At 36.7% G+C, this 25,308-nt stretch overlaps 1 protein-coding gene across 1 annotated transcript; it reads right to left on the minus strand.

Moving 5' to 3' along the window:
- Positions 1-1,755: 1,755 nt before the first annotated feature.
- CHFR (checkpoint with forkhead and ring finger domains, E3 ubiquitin protein ligase) lies at positions 1,756-25,242 on the minus strand. The gene is given in 19 exon segments (XM_009578321.1): positions 1,756-2,050; positions 4,341-4,413; positions 5,519-5,626; positions 5,801-5,888; positions 6,876-6,946; positions 7,674-7,757; positions 8,087-8,206; positions 8,616-8,758; positions 9,670-9,832; positions 10,423-10,577; positions 10,830-10,986; positions 11,595-11,810; positions 12,804-12,823; positions 12,825-12,996; positions 13,150-13,209; positions 15,596-15,705; positions 22,914-23,013; positions 25,109-25,155; positions 25,157-25,242. Coding segments are annotated over 19 exon segments (2,016 nt in total). The 3' UTR covers positions 1,756-2,007.
- Positions 25,243-25,308: the final 66 nt, after the last annotated feature.

Below are 25,308 nucleotides of genomic sequence, written 5' to 3' on the forward strand. Positions count from 1 at the left end.
ACATTATTCTTGACCAACAAAAAAAAATTCAGCACAAGAGGCTTGAACACTAGCAGAGTGACAAGTCTATGCTGAAAGCCCATCTGGGGTGTGGGAAGTGGTGCATGAGAATGCAAAGCACATTTCCGCATATAATGTGCAAAGGCTTGATCTCCACAACTGCACTCAATTTGCTACATGCACAGCCAGAGATGAAAATGAGATCAAAAACAGCTGGGAATGGTTGTCCTGAGAAGATATAATAACCATTAAAAAAAATCTAAACATAAAATACAAATACAGAAGCAACAGAACATTGTTAATAGTACTAAAAGACAGAAACACACTGTTGTTGTTAAAAGAAGTTTCAAGTATTATTCCAGATCCAATTTCAATCCTACTCACAGGAGAAAATGCCCAGAGATTAGGAAGAGAAGTCCACACCAAAGTGTACTTTTAATAGCATACGGGCATGGTCAACAGACCCATCCTTGCGACAGCTATTTTAAAAAATAAAAATCTAAACAGAAATGCATCATTCTAATTAGCATTCATATTAAGATGTGCATTACTGGAAATAGTTGTTTAATTCACTGACACCAGTAGACACAATGTGCTGCATCATTTGTGCTCCATTATATCACAAGATATTGTGTGTACACTTTTTAACATCAAAGTATATCATCCTGCTCATAAAATAAGGCATACTTAAAAACAACATGGTATCTACAGAGGTAACTTTGTATGCTTTCTTCTCATTCTGTTTCACTCTTCTAGGTATGATGAAAAAGAAAAATTGGTCCCAGTTGAGGTTTGTCAACATTAGCTACCAGACTATGATGAAACAGATCAGATCATATCAATTTGGGAGAGGGGGTGGGTTGTGTTGGGATTTTTTTTTTTTTTTTTTTTTTAAAAATTATGCTTGGGACATTTCCTGAATGAGCTCTGCAGAAGGCATGGAAATAAAATCTACATTTTTTATGTCAGTGACACCAGTGTTCCCCTTCATCATCCCTATCCCTATCCAGAAATGCCTCCATATTGCTACAATTTGTCCAAACTGAATTATTTTCTGTAAGATTGTTCTTTCCAGTAAAGCTGCTATATTCTGTTTTAAATTATAGCTTTTTCTACATTTTCACCAGTGTATGCATGCTAGAGGTACATATTTAGCATACGGTATCAAACCAAAAAAGAAATACAAAAAATGAACCAGTGTCCTACTGGCTGCTCTATGTCAAAAGCACTGTTTGGTCTTCTGATATAAAACACTACAGAAGTAATATTAGCAGAAGTCTGTTCTGCTTCAAGTATTACCCCAACTTTAAATGTGATTTTCAAATTTTTGTGCAATTATTTTTGTAATTTAATGTGAATAAAAACATCAACACGACTAAACTAAGAAAAGAAACTGTACTACTTCCACTATAACACTGCACATATGGTAGAAGCTTTAAGTTGAAACAGCTGTTTAATGGACGGAATTTTTTTTTTTAAAGTGAATATTAATGTGGTTTCTAGCCCAAATGCAATGGGTAGTGACAAAATATCAGACTACCGCAAAATGCAGTTACAAATATACACTGACAATTTCCTTCTTAAATATTAATGGCTCTTGAAATATCCATCAGATACTTTTACAAAACATTTCTATTTTAAGTCTAAGGATTTTTCTTAGTTTCTTCACAAGTAGTGCAAATACACTCCTTATTCTTAGGTCTTCCCAAGATATGGCTGGTTTTTGTGTGTGTGATTTCTGTTTGTGTTCTTCACTGAAGTGATACAGGGACACTGTAGTCATGAGGATGGAATGCAATGCTTGCTGGACTTTCTTGGAAAAAAACCAAAAATCTACCTTATTCATGTACAGCTGTAAAATTCTACAGACGAAAAAGTTCACATCAGATTATCTGATGCAAAAGTTATTGATTCCCTGCTATGGGGGAACTGAGAAGATCCCCTGAAACCTTAAAATGTACAAGCAGTGTAACAGGTTTTTGTCCCTTCTCTACAGACTACAAGTATTCAGTTCTTGAATCGTGTTTGTTCACAAATGTGATTGAATTTCCTGAAATTAAAAAAAAAAAAAAAAATTAAAATGTTACAAAGTTCTCAGAAGTCAGGCAACAAAAAAGTCAGCATCTTTCACAGGGTATTTTAAATGTTAAACAGTTTAAAGCAGAACATTTACACGCTAATATATCTGTTTTTCAGAACCTGTTTAGGTCGTACTCTACTACCAGGTTATCTGTAACAGGATTTTCAACATCTCTCCTGCCTAACCCTTGTTAGTTTTATTATGCACACAGAAAACCTGTTATTAAAAGCATTCCTCTATACTTCTGCATGCTTCAAACCCAGAAGGCAATTAAAACAGGAATCAGTGAATTAATTTTGCCCTATGAGACATTAGTAATTTTTAGTAGAGAGCATTACACAAGTCACTAGGAACTAGAATTAACCAGGCTAAGAATACATTTTAACATAAACATGTTCCTTCACTGGCTTAGAATCTTCTTCTGGAAAGAAAAAGTAGTTTTTCTCATTCTGTATTATTTAGGTTTTATGGGAATGGCGAGCCTGTCTTCATGGATTAAATAGATAACACAATTTTGTATGAGGCACTTCTTTCCAATTCTCAAAAACATCTCACTATTCATTCTTTGTTTTTCTCTTACTTGGGTTATGTGTCCCCTCATACATAACTGAAACAGGAGTTGGGGTGTTGAGTGTGTATATACATATACATGTGGAAGAGATGATGCAAAAGAGATGATGAATTTTCTCCCTCTTGCTGAATTAGATCAAAGATTAGAAAGAAACCTTGCTTATATAACCAAACTACTTAGCAAAACAGTTTAGCTCAACACAAAAAATGTAACTGGATATCTAGGAGTGGTATGACAGGATTGTTTGCTTTTATGGATTTTAGGAATTAAGAGCAGCAGCTAGTGAAGTTCTAGGAACAGCTAATGCTTGGCGGGGCGGGGGGAAGAAAAAAAAGGAAAAAACCCTGAGTCAGTTCTATTTTACATGGAATTAACCACCACAATATGAACAAAGACGACTGCTGAGTACTTTGATACTGAATTAACTCTCTAACATTTCAAAACAAAATCTCCTGTGGGAACATAGATAATCCTGTAATGTGAAGTTACAGATAGCAGTGGTACTTTGAATTACACCTGCAACTTAAATCCCAAATTATTTTTCAAAGTTTTTTGGTAAAACCCTCTGAATTTGTAAGAGACTGGGGATGAATATTTCGCAAGTCTTTCTTATTAGCTGCTTGCCTGAGCTGTACAGACTGGTTATTTTCAACCCATAGTACCTGAAATACGAAAGGAATTATACTAAGTGCGTATGTTCACTGCAGCATTAGAAAGATAATGCAGGATCTACTATTCATTAAAGCAATTTCTCAATAAGGGCTAACAGCTCCTTGATCTTAAATTGCACTGAGAATTTAGAGAATTATTCATAAAGCTAGAAGCATTTTTCTACCCTCCCTGGAACCAGTTAGCTCTTAGGTAGATAATTTTTGTTTTGTTTTACAAGTCTTTAATATTTGTCTTACCACATGTGCATCTTTTCGTAAGAATGAAATTGCATTGGTTATCAGTGGCCTTGTTTTTTTTTAATCAAGGATCTTGATTTATTTTGGATGGACATTTCTCATGAATGACCAGATACCAGGAGTCCATGTCCCCTAGATGTATTAAAACACTTGAGAAGTAGAGGATTAATCTCTTTTCAGGCTCAGTATTTCATTTTCACCATATGCCAGATTGCTTGGGTCAGAGGTGTAGGACCCAGAAACTTCTCCAAAACCAGGAACTGCTAAGCCACACCAGGTTCCTAATGTTACATGTTCCAAACTTCGCTTGCTTCTCTTGTTGCAAATTATTCCCACCAATTTATCGCTTCAAAGTATGTTGCACTTCACTAGAAGTCTCTCTCATAGTTTCAAATGGAAATCGCACAGGGCTAATTATTGTATATACGGTATTTTTAAGAAGCACCCAGACATGAGCAAATGAGAAGTTGCCTCAGTGGGAGAAGAATAAGAATGAAGGGGGAGTTGTGGGTGGAAAACAAGACTCAAGAAGTGTCAGCAATGGGTTACATCAACTTACAAGTGCTAGCGGTGCCCTTCCGACATGCATGAAGGGCTCATTTCAAAGTTGTGTTAAAAACAAAAATGACAAAAAAAACCCCAAAGCTCACCCAATTTTGCTTATGCTGCAACAGTGTTACTCATGCAATTTCTGGCACTTCAAAGGTTGGGTTTTTTGTCTTTTTTTAAAAAAAAAAAAAGAAACAAGAACCAAAACCGCTTTCTAAATTGTATAACTTACATGGCATGATGTGCTTTGACCTGAGTTCGACAGTTGCGCCCCCAGTAGCAATCAGGACGTGATGTGACAGTCACTACAAAAAGAGCAAATGAAATGCTACATTTATTACAGAAGTCATTAAATAGGGTCATGCCGATTATCAAGCCACTGCTAATGGTGGTTACTCATCAGAGCAAGCTTTGTAGAGAAACAACACATGACTGGCAAGAAACGACTGTAAACTATATTGGTTCACCTTTCTAGAAACAAAGCAAACACTTACTGAAGGACAAAAAATTCATTCTGAATATTAGGCTCACGCAGACTTATGATGAAAGGATTTGGTTCTCAGTGCTGTCAACTGAAATTTTACCATTTAGTTTAATAGAGATGGAGACTTTACAGTTTAAGACACTGGGCATATGTCTAGATACATTTCCATACAAAAAAAAAAAATTATTAATTTGGGTCGAGTTTGTTGTTTTTGCCTTTCTTTTACATACATTATAACCCAGCTGTCCAGCAGGTCGTTACACCAAAATGAAAAGCAATACTAAGGAGAAACAAGCTAGACTGACTGACTGTCATCGTGCACAGCAGCAGAAGCAGAGTTCTCAACAGTTAAAGACAGGGAAGCTGTTGCTAACAACAGGAACTAGATGGTCAAAAGTAACATTTAAAAGTAGACTGTTGGAAGAGCTTCTGTACCCAACAGATTTAGGATTGAAGGAGGCACAGTTGCTTGCATGCTATTTTATACTAAAACTGTAAATGCAAACAGATTTAGAATTGACTTATGAAAACATTCCCGTTCCTAGTTGAGAGCTGGTAAAATGTGAAATTGTGCAGGAGGTGCATCATTTTATGTACTGAAATGGGAAAATAAACTAAATCACAACAACTAGTTCCTGTTGACTATATTCTGGATTTTACTGAATTCCTTTTTTCACTATGCAGATATATTTATTCTACCGATGAGAAATCATACTGAAAGAAAAGATTCCATTAGGGAGTCTAACAATAACTATATGCAAACTTAGCAGCTGACAAGTAAAGCAATTAGCATAAGATATTAGTCCTGCAAAGAGATTTGCACTGGGCTACATGAAGGTGCTGAAAAAGCAAGGATACAAGGATAAAACTGACTTTAACTCTTTAAATGACTTTTCCCCCCCGGTACTGTGCAAAGCAATCCCCACCTGGCAATTCAGCAACAGGAATATTCTGCCTGTACTGGTAGGCAAGTTCTCGAAAGCTCCGAAGGCCACAACAGTAGCAAAGCACTGTGTTCCCAGTAATTCTATAATCTGGGGAGAAAACCAGTTTTACATAATGTGAGTGTAAGGCTTGAGAAATCAGATTTAACAAAAATGTCATGATGGCACTGGTTATGTACACAGAACTTCAAACCTCTCGATAATATTACTGAGTTATATATAGACTAAGAGTTATACATGTACAAAAATGAGCATAACACATACCTGACAACATAAAAACTCCTCTTTGAAGAGCTAAGAGACTTTCGTTTAACATATTTTTCCATGTCAAACCCCTGGATGCCAGGTAATCCTGAAAAGAGCCATTTAGTGTTTAATCTAGACAAATCTCCAACATTTAAGAGTGACTAAGCCATTTACCCTCAAGTATTTCAAAATCTAGATCTAAATAGGTTTTCAAAATGGGTTGATGCTGATTACAAGTAAAAATTAAATATCTTACTTAATTAGCATGATACTTTCAGATCACCCAAAAAGTCTTCCACTCAGTATCTTTTTTTCCAGAAGATCCTCACTTTTGCCAAAAGAACGCAAACAGATTCATTTCAGTCACACTCTCATTTACCTTAAATCAAGATTTCATCCAGTTTACCTAATTTAGATAACCCCATTATGGTATGGGCAAAATATTTTCCGTGCAACCTAGTGTGAAATTTAACTTGTCTGGGAAAAAATATTTAACAAGCCTTGTTTTCCTGGTATATTTTTAGTGAATTATTTTTCTCTTAATTAATATTTTGGATGTTACACTTTAGACTGTAGAAACTGGCTTCCCTAACAAATACTTCATACAAGTAAAATTCTTTTATGATTTAACAACCTGAACATATCTGAATTCTACAGTGTGTCTATCAGTCATTTAAACTCAAATTCAGAAGTTATGTCTAGAATTTTGGCCTTCTTGGCACCTGTCAGACATACACGTTGGAGAAATTAAACATCAGGATTGCATGAAAGTGATTTTGTTGTTGTTGTTGTTAATTTGGGTGGTACAGGAAGAGCTGATGCTAAATGGAATGCATCTCTAGAATACGATCCTTCTTACACAGAGACTGAAAGAGCCAAATTATCACCCCAATCTAGACACAGTAACTATAACTTTGGTCCAGCTGAATGTTCGGGGCTCATTAAATTTGCCTTTTAGAATCAGGTGCTGCAAGTGACACAATGCTGCCACTGTAACCGCTAGGCAGCACATCACTATCATTTCATGAGTGAGGTCATCTTAAACTTTGTACATTTATTATTATGCATCATACATAATGATTTTTAAACATACCTTTAGGATATCTGACTCGTAGTGGTTGTTATTTAGGACTCCATCTAAACACTTATCACCAAGATTTATTTCTAATCAGAACAAGAAGAAGAAAAGTTACTATTTCTTCCCCCAACCCTATGGCCCTCACACATTTTCTGAAGGTTCTTCTGTTTCCTGAAATAACGTGCACAGACTCATGTGAGCACCAAGAAAATGACTGCATTCAACATATGCTAAAGCATGTGATATATCACTTCCAGTGGCAAAGACAAGACATTTAGATTTTACAATTTCACCTTTAGTCCACAAACACTGCTAATCTGCACAAATTAACAGTGCTATTGAAGTATATGCCATTAGCTTCAAACTGCAGCCAAGTCATTTCAACTGTTCTAATTTATTTTTTAAAAAAATGTCTAAAACCTTGAGTTTCAGAAGTCTGCATGTTTAAGAGGGTAAGGTTGTTTTCTAATCAGTTAACATCAGATGTTCAGTGCTCTTGCATTGATTTGTGTGATTCTCTTACCAGGCTGAAATACACCATAATTCTTTTTATACAGGAAAGCATTGTGCTCAACAGTGTAGTTTTCAAGACCAATATGGTGTGAAGACAAGAAGTTAAATCCTCTCCAAGTTAAGACACATACCACTCAATAATTTTTTATGTGTGTGATACAAGGACACAGCCTTTGTTTCCTTTTGCACGACTGTGCTACAAACTAATCTATTATATTTCTTAAATTACCTAAAGTTCAAGACAGACAGACATTATTGCAAAGTGAGCAGGCTCATAAGAAACAGATTATTCCACAATACCACAGAATGGTGCCAAACAGCCAAAACATGCCATCCGAGTGCAGCCCCAGTATAAGTGACAGAAGGGTTGCAGACAAACTGTACCTGCAAAAATAACAAAAAAAACCCCTGTAAGGACCTGCACACAACAAAACTCAACAGTTACTGTTCTTACAAATCAATAACAATATTGTTCAATAACAATAGAGCCCTGATAAACTTGGTTAAAAAAGGTACAACTTTCTCATTTAAAATACATTCTGTAGAGGAATAATCAATTTTATAAAGGAAGATTCTTTCATGCCGTCACTACAAGAGTCCAGGTAAAGAATATTCAAATAAAGAACATTCTTCAAAGTAAACTTAAGTTTAATTAAAAGTAAGGAGAGATTTACTTCTGTAGCCAAGATTAAAAAAAAAAAAAAAGTACACACATTGCTGAGGAGCAACATGAGGATTCTGTTCACGCTCTGCTCTTCGGTCAGGCATTGGCTGAAAGCAGCAGGTACATATTACATGACTTCCTTGAGCAGGACACACATATTCCTGGACAGCTAGATGAGTTAAAAACAGAAAAAAAAGGATAGACTGAACACAACTGCAATCTGGACTAGGAATCTTAGTGAATATTAGCAACATAAAAATCTGAAAGTAACAAGCAAGCAGTATAATTTTTACAAAGATTCTATAAAAGAGCAGAATAATGGCATTCAGACTTCTAAACTACGTAGGTGTGTAAAATATTTCAATATGTAGAACAGTTTAAGAACTACCAACCATCAGCAATCTATTTTGGACAACCACAGAAAAACCATGGTCAAATCTCATGATATTTGCAAAGACACCTATGTGAAGCGGTGTTACTCTCGCAGTACTATGAGAGTGAGCTTGCTTAGTTCATAACGGGTGTATGAGTTGTAGTATTTTAGTATCACACTACTGAGAAGATTTCATGACACTGACCTGCAGGGAAGTTGGCAGATGTAGATGGCGCATCTCCCAGTGCTTGCATTCCTCCTGCTTCTGTCTCTTGGCCTGTGCCAGGCAGAGTTGGAACAGAGTGTCTTCGATACCCTGGGCACTGTCTGCATACTATATATGGTTGACTGAAAGAATAAAATAAGGTCATAGGAAATCACACCCAACAAACGCAAATATAACTCATATTCCTATGCTAGACAGGGTTGGTCATACTTTCAAAGTTTAAATTTGGAATTTCTTCATCCAGTAACATATGGAAATTTACATAACTCAGTACCTCACAGCTGTGAAGACTGCTGTAGTTTTAACAGATAAAAACTTTGTATTTTGTAGTATTCCCCAAGTAGTTTAAAAAAAAAAAAAAAAAAAGAGGAAAAAAAGAGCAGTGTGACTGGAAGCGAGATAAACAAGAAAGAAAGGAACAAAGCTGGAATAATTATCTACATGAAGACTTCTTCTGTTCCCCTCTAGACTCACAGCAAAAAATGTTTGCTGTTGGAAATAAAAAGGAGATATTTTGGTGCCTAGGAATGCCTAGGTCAAGCATCAGCTGCTTCAGTACCATACACCTGGTGAAAGCAGCATTCCAGACACGTAAGAAACACACAATCATTGCAGCTGCACTCACATGGTCATGGACTGCTTTATCTCCTGACAAGACCTTAGCCAGAAACCTATTTTCTCTAAAGCAACAGCCAATTTGTAAATGGAAAAAGGTAATTTCATATATCTCACATGAAGCTGTTGCACAATTCAGGATAAAACTGTTGGTCATAAATCTTGCTGGACTTCTAGGAAGTTCTAATTTTAATTATTTTTTGTTGACTGCTCAAGGTTCGGTAGGATGGCCAGTAGAATTGCCAAGATAATTACTGGTAAGAATGGACTTACCTGAAAACAAAAATAAGATCCATTCTGGCAATGATCGTGGAAACACTATCAGCAATAACAGCACTTGTGAAACTAGCTCAGTTTGTGGGTTTGTGCATTCAAACATAAGTAAATCTAATTCAGCGTGCAACTTAAATAGACATACCTGATATCTGAAGATTCACTATCTACATCTGACAATTCCAATAAATCTTCAGAACTTCCCTCCTCGTCCGAAAAAGATCTCCTCACCTTAGGTTGCAACATGTCTTGAGTAATTTTGTTTCTAGCATCCATGCTACGTACATCATCTTCATTACGACATTTATCTGGCATGAGAACCAAATTCAAATTTCAAGAGAAAAGAACACCTCACATCCCTTATCCCCACCCTACTTTATTAACACAGCTACGATTATTGTGTTTTCACTTCCATAAAACTTACTTTTGGATAACAGAGTTCTAGAAAATCTTAGTTAAATTCCCCTTTCTGTTAATGGAAGTGTAGTATCAGGCAACTGAAGGTTTTTTTTCAAGAGGCCATGATCAAAGTTAATTAAATCCATATTCAAGTATATTTTTCAGAAGTATCTGAGTTTAGGTGGCCTAATCAGTCAATGTGCCCTACTTGATAAAACTGATATCCTTCTCATGATTAAGTAGCAAAATAAAATTAAGAATTCTTAGCATACTCAGTTATAGTATTAAATTGCCTTCAATTCTCACCCAGTATTTGAAATACTACAACAAGTTATCATGCCATAGTAAATGCACTTGTTTTCTTACAGCCATGTCAGAGAAAACAGCAGAGCAATAAAACATATATAGAAATTTAATAGATATCAGTTTGTGCATACATCAATCGCGCAGCTAATGAGTGAAATACATCAGATTCTGTTCCACATGCTGTTCAACTTACCTGGATGCTGAATCAGATAAGCTTCAACCAAGTTGTTCAATATGTGATTTTTACAAATACGTTCTACTGGACAACGACAAGTTGGACATAGAGAAGATCTTTCCATCCATCCTGAGTAGCAGGCAGCACAAAAAGTATGCATACAAGGCTGCAAGCTGAAAAACATAAACATGAAAACAATGAAAGAAATGGAGTCAAAATGCAAATCTTTCATTTTTCAGATACATTCATGACACTCAAAAAACTGTTTAGCATTGATTTGACTATATAGATTCGGGGCAGGGTGGGGGGGAAGGGGACTCAGAAGGGCTTGTGAAAACCCTAAATATCCTGGCCTCCTCAAACAGTTGTCACTGAACTACTCATATTATTACCACATGATTACAGCTTTTGTCAATCATACATACCTTACACAGTCATGCAGCAGTTCTTGGCAGATAATGCAAGTTAATGTTTCTTCCATCTTATCCGGTTTCACATTTGATGTTTTTGCATCTTCAGAGCCAATTTTAATTATACATTCACTTGGAGCTGCTGGTGAAAGATTTGGACAAGCATCTTCATCTACAAAGAGAGAAGATTCCACAGTATGTAGTTTTTGAAGCTTTTTAAAATTTATTTTTATTTGTGTTAAAAAAAAAAAGACCTGAAAGATATACACTGATTCATTGTTCACTGGCAATGGTCCCACTACAGTTTCTTGCTTTACACATAACAGCTTCTGCTACCAAAGCCATTATTTTCACTGGACCAGAAATCAAGTCAATAAGAAGCAAGAAACAAACTGAAGAAGGACTGATGACAGCTGACCTGACTCAATTCGGGGGAGGGCGGCGGGGCAGGGAGCAAAGTGAGAGGGGAGTTTTGCTCTTCTTATTTAATACAATACTAAAATATAAAATAACACTGTGAGGAGGGGAAAAAAGTTACCTATCCCATACTAACATAACCTTTCAAGACCTTCTAGGCTTGATATGCATGCATTTTGAATTTATTTCATGTTAATAAAGAAAAATAAGCACAGATCCTTATGCTTCTGTTAATCTCACTGGGCTTCTATGAAAAATGGACATAGCTTTAAGTTTCTAATTAAGTTTTTTACACTAACTTTCAGCAATAACATTAAAATAAAAGAGTGCAGGGTAGGTTGCGCAATACTGTAGTATACTAGCCTCCTTTTAGTTTCTTCTTAGCAGGTTCCAAACCTTCCTCCTCCCCTGTCTTTTCAGAATCTGATTCTGCTTTTTCTTTGTCAGTGACTTCTGAAGTGATTGCAGAAGTTTCAGTATTCATATCCAGCTTTTCATGTTCGTCATGCAGTGCTCTTAGACACACAGATTCTAAGATGGGGAAAGCAGGCACAGGAGTGAAAACTGAGGATTGTGATCCTGCAAAATAAAGAAAGAAACATGAACATAGCTGCTTACAAATATGGGACATGTGAAAACAAAAGGTACTCAAACACTGATGATGCACACACGTCAATCCAAACTCCTGAATAGGAAAAAGTGGAGCAAAAAAGCAATGTCTGCGTAACTATACTAAATGCATTCTGAGCCAATTTGACTAATTGGAAGACCTGGGGGGAAAACAAGCTATTAGTTGTGTAATCCTACTTAAAGTCCCCATTCCTCTTTAAAATGTAGAGTATTTATTCATAAGACTATTATCCACACCAGGTCTTCCTGACAAAGATGCCAGGCAGAGGATTTATGCAATACTGATCATATGTAACAGGTCAGGATCAGAGCGGAAGGCAGAGCTTTGTTTTCATAGAAGCATGTTTAAAAAGTCCCAATGAACTGTTGACAAACGCCATTTTCTAGATAGCTGTTCTTGCTCCAGTTCTATTTTAAGAGTTACACAGCATTGTGGTATTACACTTGCCAATATAACGCAAGATACTAGACTAGGGATCCATGTGGTATATTTTGGCCTTAGAGCTCTAAGCTAGGGAAAGGGGACTGGTGATTAGCAGCAGTAACAGTGACAATTAGAGTAGTTTCTTGGAGTGACTGCATGAGCACGAGCACTCATATCTACTTACTTTGTTATATGAGCCACATAGATTTGCTAAGTTTTCACCAGTGCTCCACTACAAAACCATACTGTAAAGAGAGAACAGTTTGGGATTTACATGCATTTTCTGTCCCTGTGAGCATAAGCAATTCTCACAACTGCCCTACTCATCCACCAGGATTTACCCTGCCTACTCATAGAGAGAAAGTTAAAATGCACATATCCACCTGGTATTTTCACTAGAACTTCGCAAAGCAAATGCTGAAGAGCCAGATAGGGGTAAGAGATTAATCTGTTAAAATTCAAAACTGGAGTAACAGTTGATGGGATATCAAACTTTAAATACTTGACACAATTCTTACCAGATGTAGAAGGATTATCCTATAAGAGAGGTAGAAGAAGCATTAAAGAGGTTAGATGTAGAAGTAGATGGCTGTGGTTCCTCATAACAAGACTGAGTAGCTGACGGTGATGAGGTAATTTGGGTCTCATCATTACTTCTTCCTGTACTTGAGGTATCTTTGGTCACATGGCATTGGTTTTCTACATTAACTTCTACAGTTGGAAGGGGGGAAAGGAAAGAAAAAGATCTGTGTGACAGTCACCACATCATGGCTTCAAAATTCCAAGGAATCAAACTCTCTCAAGAGGATTGCATTAGTCATTGGAGCTTAGCTCCTCTTCATGGATCTTGTATTACTTCCTTACCTACTGGTTCTTGAGTTGCATCGTGTTTTGTGTTTAAGGATTCATAAAGATAAGCAACATCTGAAAGACATTAAAAAATATTGATCAGAATCTTTAAACAAAAATTCACTAACCTTAATCTCACAGAAACAACTTCTATTCACAAGTGGCTGCTTCCCCAAAGTGTCTGACAACGGAAGAGGCAAATGAGGGGTCTCCTCTATAGTACAATGTTAATACTCCTACTTAGGAGGCAATTAGGAACAGCACAGCAAGATCTTTTCTTCTCAGGAAACCAGGCAGAGCAGCTTTTGTGTGACGTTTAACTTGTGCCAGCCATGGAACCAGAGGCTTAATCATTTTTTAAACCTAAGCTCTGCTTTGTGTCAGAACAAACTGTATTTTTACTGATACTTGAATGAAAGTTCTTCGAAGCAGCTTATTATTTCTGAGCTCACTTCTCAACTTCTTCAATCAATTTTATTTCATTTCTTTGTGAGATACATGAACTCTCAAAAATACAAATTAACACATGCCATAAGTTTCATCCAGAAACTAATTTAGTATCTATTAATAAAACTACCTGGATAATATCCCTTTCTTCTCCATCTTACTTCAATCTAATACAGTTCCAAAGATTCCTCTAATTTACTACTTTTTTTCATCTCCAGCCACCTAGAAGCAAATAAGACTCTCTTAGTTTGTAGCAACCCTTTTTCTGATCAAAATTTAGAGTATTGTCTCCTTCAGAACGACTCAGAACGGCCAAGTAGGCATGCCAAATCTAAATTCTCTCTCTGTCTTTGAAGATGGAGAAACTGAAAAAGCAAAACTGGAGGCTTGGTAATTCAAATACTTATTAACCCAAACAGAAATCAGTGATTCAGTTCATTACAAAGTACCTGGAGAATTCATGTAAGTGAGTTCTTCCAAGTAGCATCAACTGCAATAGTGCCACCTTAGAAAGGATTTGTGGGATAAACAAGCCATACAGACAGACAAATATAGCTTATCGCTGCTTGTTGTAACATTTACATCAGACAGCATAAATCCGACCGATCTGTCTGTATATAAGTTAACAGCAACTTCATAAAGAGAGTATTTCAGTAGCGAATATGTATGTATCTAGAATTTTTTAGATTAACAGTTCATGTCTATTACTGTATGAAAATTGTAAATACAGTCCTGTGTTTTACATTAAATATCATGCTGTAAGTGTATCTAATACTCTACCCTCCCATCTCCCAGTACATCCAATTATCTTCACAATAATAGGGGAGCTTATGACCATACAAGTCTGTTCACCTTAAAGTTCCACTTCAGAGCTATAAAATACAGTAATGAGAATTAACATTTAAAATGCCTCTTTCATCTAAAGTCTTTTCCAGAAAAGTGTGTCCTCTCTACTAAAATTTAAATATTACATACTTCACACTTAAAAGAAGAATTGCGTGCGAATGGACAGAGCAGTCGGCTGGGGCACAACAATACGTATGTAAAAACTCCTCCCCCCCCTTATCAAAGTTGAACCCCATCTGTTATTTTGTAGTAATGAGCAATTAAATTCTTTCTGTAAATCTTTTCAGTCAGTCTTGGGTTTAATGATCCTGTATAACTGAATGAAATGAAATGGTATGAAATGAAAATTCTGCTGCAGCAATAGTTATCATTTCCCAAATCATTTATGAACATCTTTAAGACAGATAACAACACAGATCATTCGTGAAATCTTTTATTAATTTTGTTCCATTGCAAAAACTGAGCATTTACACCTAACCCTTGGTCCCTGACTTCTACCCAGTTAACACATGAAAGAACATTACTTCCTGCCCAACAATAGCTTGGCTTATTTAAAAACCTTTGAGGAAGGACAGCCTTTTTTTTTTTTTAAAAAAAAACTTAACTATGTTATTTCAATTGCATCATCCTGAAAAGAATTCCTGAAAAGAATTATAGGCATGTGAGGGATGATTTTCTTTAAGACCACACAAATACTTTTCCAGGTTTACTAATTCTACTTCACTATAGGGCTTTCCCCACCTCCCCCCCCCATTTTGCCTCTTCCCTCTTTAAAAAAAAACAACACAAAACAAAACGCTTTTGCAGCCTCTCCTTCTGGTGCCAAAAATTGCTTCAATGTGATATACAAAGTATCACTAGCTACCCCACCACTTTGACTTCTAAAAGAAGCATTGGGCATGTGATCTGGACCTCATTAGTTACCATTCCATGCATTAGTTCTTCCAAAACTACTTCTAGGCACATTTCAATTTCAGGCAGTTGCTCAGACTTGTCCCTGTAAAAATTGGCACATCCACGACCTCTTCTATAGACACTGGTTTCTAAACATTAGCAAATTATTTGTCTTAAAACTCAGTAATTCTGTTTTAATTGTACTAATATTTCTTTTCTCTCATGACTCAAAAAAATGACTAAGCATGCCATTTAAAAAATATCATTTACTTACTGTTCTCTGGCTCATTTTTTCTGTAAACAACATAGATCACATCCCCAGTCTGTAAAGGGTATGTCTGCTTCTTAACCACTTTCAGTTTATTAATTACTGTTCCATTAGTACTGTAAAGAGAAAGAAAAGATAATTTAGCATAATTTTTTTCATAATTACATAGGAGAAAGAAGGGAAAACACAAGATACTTTTAATGAAGAAAAACTACTGGCTGTCAAAAAAAAGTAAGCCAAGATAAAAAAAAAAGTCCAGAAACAAATAAAAAATTTCTCCTAAAGACAGAAGTGCAGAGCTACTAGGACTTCAAAGCTCATTTGCAGCTACTGGTAAAGAGATGGTAGCTGACAAACAGATAGACAGATGAAAGATTCCTGATATTTGGCCAATGTCTCAAAATAATTAGATGATTGTTTCTGTACAATAATCTCCACCCTTTAAGTATAAAACAGGAAAGGACAATACGCGTTCTATTCAAAAAATTCTAGGTTATGTTTTCCAATTAACACTGGGAATCTCCTAAGACATTCTGTGACAACAGAACTTTTCCTGCACAGTCAGAGATGCCATACGGCATTAATTTTTCTCCCCTCTTGCTTCAAGTAGTAAAAAACCTACTATTCCAACGTTACTTAGACTGTTTGCAACTCAAAAGTGAGAAGTTAGTAAGGTGGGAAAACAGTTATGCATAATTAAAAGATGAGTTGGAATGAATTATTTTGATATTGATAAAATTATTTTGATATTGATAATTTCTTCTCATGAAGAAATTAAATTGGGGAAGAGGAAAATGCAGAGCATTGCTGATTAATGTAAGTATCTCCTTTACTATGGGTGATGTTTTATACACAAGCTATTAGTGTTTTATAACCAAGTTATTAATGTACTGAATAATTCCAGCTCAGTTGCAATAAGCGTCTTTCAGCGCTGCAGCATTCTAGAATTTCAGACTTCTGCCATTCAAAATCTCAGCAATTAGTACCAAATATAAATGAACAGAAAATCTGCTTTTTCCCCACAGCAGAGCAAGCTGCTGCATGAAATAACAGCAAACCTCTGCTGCCACCTCCTGGAGGCCACCACTTGTGCCCAGGACACAACACAGCCTTCCTCAAACAGACCAGTTTCTCTCTAGAGGGGAGTGATGGTTATTTAGAAATAAGCACCTTCCCTTCTCATTATTTTTCTTTTAAAAAGCAACCTGGAAAAATCTCTTGATATTTAGTAACATGAACAGAGAAAGAAAACTAGAACTTTGTACTATTGACTTTTTTTGGACACAAAGTCAAAAGCATTACATTAAAAAGTCAAAAGGAAAAGCAAGCCCTTCTGAATCACTACAGCAAGTCTTGATCAAGGTATCAGTTCTTGCTCTTACCTCTGCAACTGCTTTCACTATCTACATGGTTGAATCAATTACTCCAACATAAACAACAAGATACAAAAAAATAAAAATGCTACTTTAAACATCAAGAAACAAACAAACAAAAAATCTTTGGGTCACATCGATATTTGTTCTATGAAAGAATCTTCAAGCGTCTCCTATAAGCAAGAAAACTATTTTAAGCTTGCCTTTTTACCTCCAGCATACAGATGTTGATAGCCTGAAAGACATAAGCACCAAAGAACCAGCACAACAGAGACATCGCTAAAAGAATGCCGAAGTTTAGCAATTTAGAGGAAAAAAGAATTTTAGTCAGTCTGTCAGAAACTATACTCATTTTTAACTTAACGTTGATGCTAGTGATAATATATTAAAAAGATTATGTTGAAGCAAAAATTGCATCTCCTTCAATTGCCAAAGAAAGAGTAAAGCTTACATCAATCCCTGAAACTTGTAAGAGTTCCTTTAACAAAACTAGGAAACATCAAATTTGACCTCCTTAGTTTTCCAGAAGGCAAAACAAAGCACGCATCTCCCATCTGCCGTAAGTGTTTTAGACCTTCTTTTGTAATAAAACAGCTAAACTCCAGTGACAAGAATTGTCTCTTTCTGAGGTTTAGCTTCTACAGGCAGTTCCTAGTCCCAATATTTCACTAAACATAGGGAAAAAATGTCACAACAACATATTTTATGAAGTTGCTCTGTCATGACTGCCAAGTTCCAAGATGGTTATGAGGGACAATAACTCAAGTGAGGTATTACTAGAAAAAGAAAGGGGAAAAAAAAAAAAAAAAAAAATCATCACACATGTAGTAACCACTTGTGCTATGTCTCACAAGGTAAGCTGCAGAAATAGCTACCCAAGACCCTAATTGTCAAATTGACTACAAATAGCCAAATCTTTTCAGTTCTGCACAGTTATACAGACTTCAGTGAGAGCTGACTAACGAATTATTTGGCATCCATGGACCCAAATGAAGTAGGAATAAACTGATACCACTTAATACAGAAAACCATAAACTTTTCTTAAATACGTTAGCAAACTGAAGTAGTTGTATTTCTATCTCAGCCAATAATCAAAGGGAAAAAAAATATCCAACCATCCAGATAATTATATTAGTCTTTCATTTCCAGTTTCAGGCTTTAGCATGAGGCATTTAACAGATATGGTGACACATCAGATTAATGTTGTGGGTATTTTTTAACCAGACACACATGATAAATTATGACATTTGTACATTCCTCTGATGTTTCAAATTAAAGTAAGGTCCCCATAAAATAAGTAGAAAGTACAATGAGAATCCCAAATATGAAGGCCATTCACTTAATATTGAATTGATACCAACTGGCCATATAATTTTTGAGATGGAGAAGAAAAATGGTACTATCAGATACAAATTGTCTGCGTTGTGAAACAATGTCACAAAAGGTCCCAATGTCACTTTTCTGAAGAGTGGAAGAAAAAAAAGTCAGGCCTTGACTCAATTCCAATGTGGTCGATGATTCTACAGTTTGATTAATGAACCATACATTACCTTTACTTCCCAATCCCAACTGTTGTGCAGAATTGATGTGAACAGTTACAATTCACCCAAAACAGGCTTACTTTTGAAGTAGGTGAATGATCTATGTGTTGTAAGACACTTTGGTATCCTTCCAAGAAAAATGCCAGTCTGTTACTTTTTAGTAATTACTAGCGTCCATCCAGGAAAAGAATGTAATTTATGGTAAAGCTTCTGGATTAATAGTTTTAATAGCTATCTGCTATTTAAATGCATATTATCCTGAACACACTGTAAGCTGAAATGAGTTTTGAATTCTATTAAGTTACAGAATCCCTTCTGTACTGTCTCATTCTCCATTCTTTTAATGTTCACAGAGATGGTTTTGACTGGTAGGGTGAGGAGAATTTAGTAACAGAAAGGACACCAGCGCCAACTGAAGATCAACCTCTGATTTACGCACAGAAAGGGAATATCTGCTTGCCTGTCACGTAAGTATCAGCCTTGTGTAAATAGTTTCCTGCTCTGAAACATCACTTAGAATCCTTAAAAAAAAATTTCCTAGAAGACAACAAGGGGAGGTCTTTAAAAAAAGTTACCTTCGTTGCCTTTAAAATTTCATTTTCAAAATGGAGACTCTTACAATTGCTTTTACTTAGGGCAAGCCAAATACTGCCTTCACTGTGTTAGGTCAGCTTGTATAATTTGTTTTCTTTCAAGCGGTATAAAGCAACTAGTGCATGGTTTGGAAAATAAAGCAGAAACATACCCCAAAAAAGGGCGAGTCTGTGAATATTTTATTGTACTATTTGCTAACTCTTGGCTTTTGTTACTTCCAAACGTCTATTTACCCAATAATTTTGAGTTCTCTACACATTTTCTTTCACCTGCAAATTTATGGTAATTTTTTCCAAAGTAGATCCAAGAACTCATTACGCTACCAAGGAGATAAAAACCAATGTTGGCTGTCTACATATATTTGATGATATTCTTTGATTTAGCTACAATACAGAAACAAAGTCCACTCAGCTCAACTGTCCCACACTAGCTGCCTCCTTCAATGCATTCCTCTTCACCAGAAAAATCTGAGCTTGACCACAGCAATGTTTCCAAACTATTTTCCACTTCAGAGAAGAAAAAGCTGACATTGCAGTATTTTTCTGGGACTCTGGGCATCTGTATTGCCAACTCAAACATTCAGAGATCTTCTTCTTTCAGCCTGCTTGATTTTTTGGAGCTCATCTGATATTTGGCACAAACGTTGGAAGACCCAGAAGAACAGATAGGCTTCTGTTAGTAGTCATATCAACCCGTTTAGTCTCTTGATTCAGCAAATGGTAGCCACACTTCATACCAACTCACAGGCAAGCAGAACACATAAAGGATCCTATTCTTTTTTGTTAGATACATAGAAGTGTAACACGTATAAGCAGCTAATTGGCAGTACTCCATAGGTGCAATCTTTTTATTATACTACCATTGTAACAAGCCCCACCTTTTCATGAATATATTATATAGAAAATTAACTTTAATTTGGCTTTGCTAGTTTTCTGCTGGCTGCACTTTCTGCCTCAGGGCAGGCAGGGTGTGTGTAGGGGAAAAAAAAAAAAAGAAAAGGCAGGAATGTTTCTGCATCATTCACAATTTCTTTACTTTGTATTACCATGACACTGGTCTAAACGAATTCTACCAGCTACATGCAGCTGACTCTAGGGACGGTTTCTCAAGCTTAGATTTACAGCCATGCTCTAAGACTGCCACGATAGGCAAACATGGCCTGATTTGTTCTTTGAAATGTCTTGAAATTTGGGATAACACTGGAGAATGACAATTATAAGCTATTTCCTAGACATCCTAGCTAGGCCTGATATTTTTCCCTAAAAATTTAGCATTCCATCCCACAGCTTCTGGGAGTATAAGTCCTCCAGGGATCTATCCTGGTTATTTTCTCTAGCTACAACCTATAAGTGGAGAGGAAATACACCCTCATCGAGCTTGCAGGTGACACCAAAGCAGGGGCAGAGCTGGGCTGCTGTTCAGAGGCAGCTAGGCAGGCTAGAGGATTGGGCTGATGGGAATGTCACGACATTCAACAAGGACAAACCCTAAGTCCTCCACCTGGGACGGAATAACCACCTGCAACAGTACAGGCTAGAGACCAACAAGTGACGGTTCTTGGTGGATCTTATGATTAAGCATAAGATCATACACCTTGGACTTATGCCCAGGCTTAAGTCAGCAGCGTGCCCTGGCAGTGATGAAGGCCTACAGCACACTTGGCTGTATTAACAGGGGTGTAGTCAGAAACTCAACTGTAGTTACTGCTATTCCCCTTTACTTGGAACTCATTAGTCCACCTCTAAAATACTACATCTAGTTTTGGGTCATCTAGTACAAGGAAGGTCTTGATAAACTCGAGCAGGTCCAGCAGATAGCCGCCGACATGGCCAGAGGGCTGGAGCACAAGACCTATGAGCTAAGGGGCTAGGGGAGCTGGGCTTGTTTTGCCTGGGAGAAGGCAGCGTGGTGAGCAGGGAACCTAATAGCAGCCTTCCAGGACCTATGAGGAAGTTACCAAGAAGTCAGAGACAGGTTCTTTACTGAGGTGACAAAGGTCATAAATTGAAACAAGGAAGATGCAAACAGATGCAAGGGGAAAAAAAAAAAAAAAAAAAAATCACTGTGAGGATAATTAAGGTCTGGAATAAGGGCCCCAAGAGGCTACAGAATCTCTGTCATTGGAGGTTTTCAAGACCTGACTTGAGAAAGCCTAAGCAATCTAGACCAAATCCAGTGGTGGCCCATCTTTGACAGAGTTTGAACTAAGTCACCTCCTGAGGTCTCTTCCAATCTGAATAATTCTGTATGTTCTGTTTTACTTGAGGAAATAAAATAAAAATAAATGCATAGCCCATGTAAATATCTGGAAGTGAGTGCCTCACACTGAAAAAGACTCCTTTTAATATCAACATAGCTACTGATTATCAAGAGACAGAAAAGGAACAGAGATGCAAAAATTCTGCTGAAAGAAAAACATCAACTAAAGCTCATACATTCTGCCAGCGCCACCCAAAAAGGTGCATGCCATTCAATTAGACAGTTCAAAGGTTTTTCAGCATGTTCTTGGAGGAATTTTTGTCAAAAGCTTAGCAGGTATTTGATACTAACCCTGAGCTACCAGAACAATATATTTAATTGCATTCTGGTATATCGGAACAGGGATTCAGCATGATACCCTTCAAGACCTCAAACGTCAAAATTCCTCTTTATGTATGTACATCAATATATTTTGAAATGTCTTCTTCATCTTTGGGTAAAATGCCTTCCAGACAAGAAAAATGGGGGGAGCTCGCAGAAAAGTATTATTTGTTTCTTTACTGACTGCAATAACCTGGCAGAAAAAGAACGTGGTTTACAGAAGCATTTTAAAATGTCACAGAGTTCTTGCAATGTAATAAACCAGAAGCTTTCGGCAATCTTAGACAAAAAATCCTGTCAAAAATGAAGCACATGAAAATTTGAAGAGGGTTACAATCTCCTCCTAAGAAATACCCTTCCATTCAAATTCCTATCTCAAATTTTATAAAGGAAACTAGAAAACAAACTAAAATCCATTGGAACCCACAACCCCTGCAGTGCTATTTGTACTCCCACAGTAGCCTTAGAACTCTACAGGAAATAGCCTCACCAGTATAGCAAGTTCACTGGCCTTCAGTATGTGAAGAAGTATGTAATTAACGTTATATACTAAAAGTAGTTCCACTAAATTAGTTTAGCTTTTTAACAGTAGTTCCAGTGAAGTATGTGCTTATATCTTTCTACATTAAGGGCTTTAGTTCTCACACCCCTAACTTAACACAGAAACACCCAGAAAATAAAATAATCTGGTTAAACAAAAGAAACAAAACTGAAATATCAATAGTAGAAATCTAACAAACGTCTTTTATTATTAAATTAGATTGAATAGGCTCTAATCCCCATCTGACATGCCCACCACAACTGGTACTGTTGTACTTATGCTATATAGACTATGGATATTTTGAATACCAGAAAGATGTATAACAAGTACAAATTTTTATTCCACATCTATTTTATGCTTTGAGATCATCACTGCAGGTATTTTCTTCCCTGCGCCTGAAATGAGGCACACTCATGCTTAGAACTTTTAAGAATGCTGGCATCACTTTTTTCACAAGACCAAAGAAATATGCTACAGAACTATTACATCAACAGTATTTTTCATCCAGTAGACTATGAATTCCTTTGCAGAGGAAAAAAATACTTAGAAAGAGCCAAAAAAACCCAAACATACATGTAAAAGCAGGAGAAAAAAAGAAACAAAAAAGAGAAGGGTTTACTATTGATGCCTTGAGCAATACATAATATTTTACTTCATAGACTATAAAGAAGATAAAAGTTCACAGAAGAACCAACCTTGTATCTTCCAATGACACTTGACCAGATTCTTCATCCACTATGATTTTACAGTGATCTCCAGACACCAACTTGTTGCCAGGGAAAGATAAGTCACAACCTTAAAAAGCAAGCAGATTTTCCAGTGTGCTTAAAAATACACATTGCACAGACAGATCAGCATTCTACATGGCTATAAATGCACAACAAACTGACTCGTGTACATCTGCAATAGTTCAGAACTTCTACTGGCATATAGGCAGCAACACAGTCTAGTATGCGATACATAAATACAAGCGGTGAGATAGCCCCATGTGCTGATACAAGCTTATTTCAACCATTTCAAGATGTTTTAGTTCCCTTTTTTCCACTTAATCCTAGCCCTTCCGGATGGAAATAAAATCACAATTACTCTGTTCTAGAGTGGTAGAGAGATAAATTCACACATATTTGAAGTGTTCAATCTAAATTCTAGAGGCACATACCAGAGAGCACCCAGCTCTTTTTCCACATCATTGTAACACTGTTTCATTGCACTTAAGTTCTGCTTCATTCTGGTGTACTGGGGGGAAGTAGTTGGAACCAACAGCTAATAAATAAAAGACTATCACTGTTCTATGTTAAAGAGTTTTTCTTTTGTTTGTTTTTAAATTGGAAAATTTTCCTCATCTCTGTTGACAGCACTATTACATTAATAAAGCTGAAGGGAGATTAAAAATCCAGGACTAAGATTTAGGGATATGCAGAAGTGTAATGACAATGTTGACATGATAGAAACGTTCCTACTTATGACTCTAGGGCTCTGAGCAAATCTAGTATTTTTACTTCACTTTAACATTGAATGTTCGAGGCAATGCTCAAGGTTCCCCACTAATCTCTCTCACAAATGACTCAAAGTACCGGCTTACACAAAAGTTATAATTAACAAACATGATTCACTTCCACCTATTCACACTGTGGGTGCACTGCATCTCAGCCTGCAAAAACAACTTATCAATAAGGAAAGTAGTAGCCACTACACATGCTGGTGACAGTTTATTGCCAGTCTACTCCTAATATTCAAGGAACAATCAACAGCTAGAGAGTTAACTGTTGCCACACAACTTGTGATGCTAGGAAGCCCACTGAAAGTGAGTAAGACTAAATTTTATTCAGGAGCATGCCAACATTTCCATTCTCTTCTACAGAGTTAGACTTTCATATGGGAGCAGGAAGGACAAAATGCTCTAAACAAGCCTTTCTAATGTTCCTGAAGATTTTTTAAGTAATACTCATAACCCAAAGCTTGGTATTCTTGTAACCACTCATTTTACTAATCCATTAGCAAAGTTATGGAAGCAACAGAACACGCAAAAATTCACCTTTTTTTCTGCAAGATAACCCTCAACTAGACCTCAATTTGAAGAATTTACCTACAGCTTAGATAACGATAAGCAATCTAGATGTATATTACCAAACGTAAATAGGCAAAACATTTTTCCTACAATACATTATCTGAATTTCTCATAGAGCTATAGCATCTGATGTTTGTTCAAGACTATTTACAGAATGTGACTGGCCAGTCAAATAGCTTGAACTGATGAACAGGAAACTAAAAACTACTGCTGTCAGGGTAGAGTGAAAAAATTAAAACACTGCAATGATTGTTTTAAATACAGTAAGCATTAAATCCTTTAAAATAAAGGCAAGTAGTTAAAGCCCTAGACTCTGGGAATAAAGCTTTCAAATCCACTCTCAGAGAAACTTTCAGTACTTGTTGGCAATCTTTATACGGCCAGAAGAATTAAGGGCTTTTATGTGGGCGTTTTCTTTTCTGTGAAGCACAAGCATTTTGCATTGCAGTTCCAACTTATTTTAACCACAGAAACAAAATGAGAACGTAAACAGGACTGATACACAGAAACTCTTCTGAATCTACAATCATTTCTTCTTATTTGTTCAAACTGTCACAGACAACCTAAAAGGCATATTCACTTTTAAACGTGCACGTGTCACAAGTTGGTAAAAAAAGAAAAGGTCAGTGTAAAACTTCCTCTTCACACAGAGCCAAGAGGTAAATTAGGAATAAGGGACCGCCTGGCAAGCACCTCCAACAGCTGAAAGCACCAAACCCAACTAGTTTCAGTCCACCTTCCAACGTTTTAAAGGCCGGGAGGGGGGATCGCAGCTGTCCCCCGAACACCGCCCCACGCCAGCGCAGCGTGTCCCTGTCCCACCTTTCTTCCGACCAATTGTCCATTCCCTTTTCAGCAGCAAGACGTGCCGCTGCGTCATCAGCCCCCAGCCGGATCAGCTTCCCCCAGGGCTGCTGCTGCTGCTGGCTCTGCTCGCCTCCTTCCGAGTGCTCCATTTGGATTCACATCTGACAAAAACAAACAAAGCGAACCCAAACCCCACCATCACACAGCACCCGGGG

This window comes from Fulmarus glacialis, unplaced genomic scaffold (assembly GCF_000690835.1).
Source record: "Fulmarus glacialis isolate BGI_N327 unplaced genomic scaffold, ASM69083v1 scaffold16725, whole genome shotgun sequence".
NCBI lineage: Eukaryota > Metazoa > Chordata > Aves > Procellariiformes > Procellariidae > Fulmarus > Fulmarus glacialis.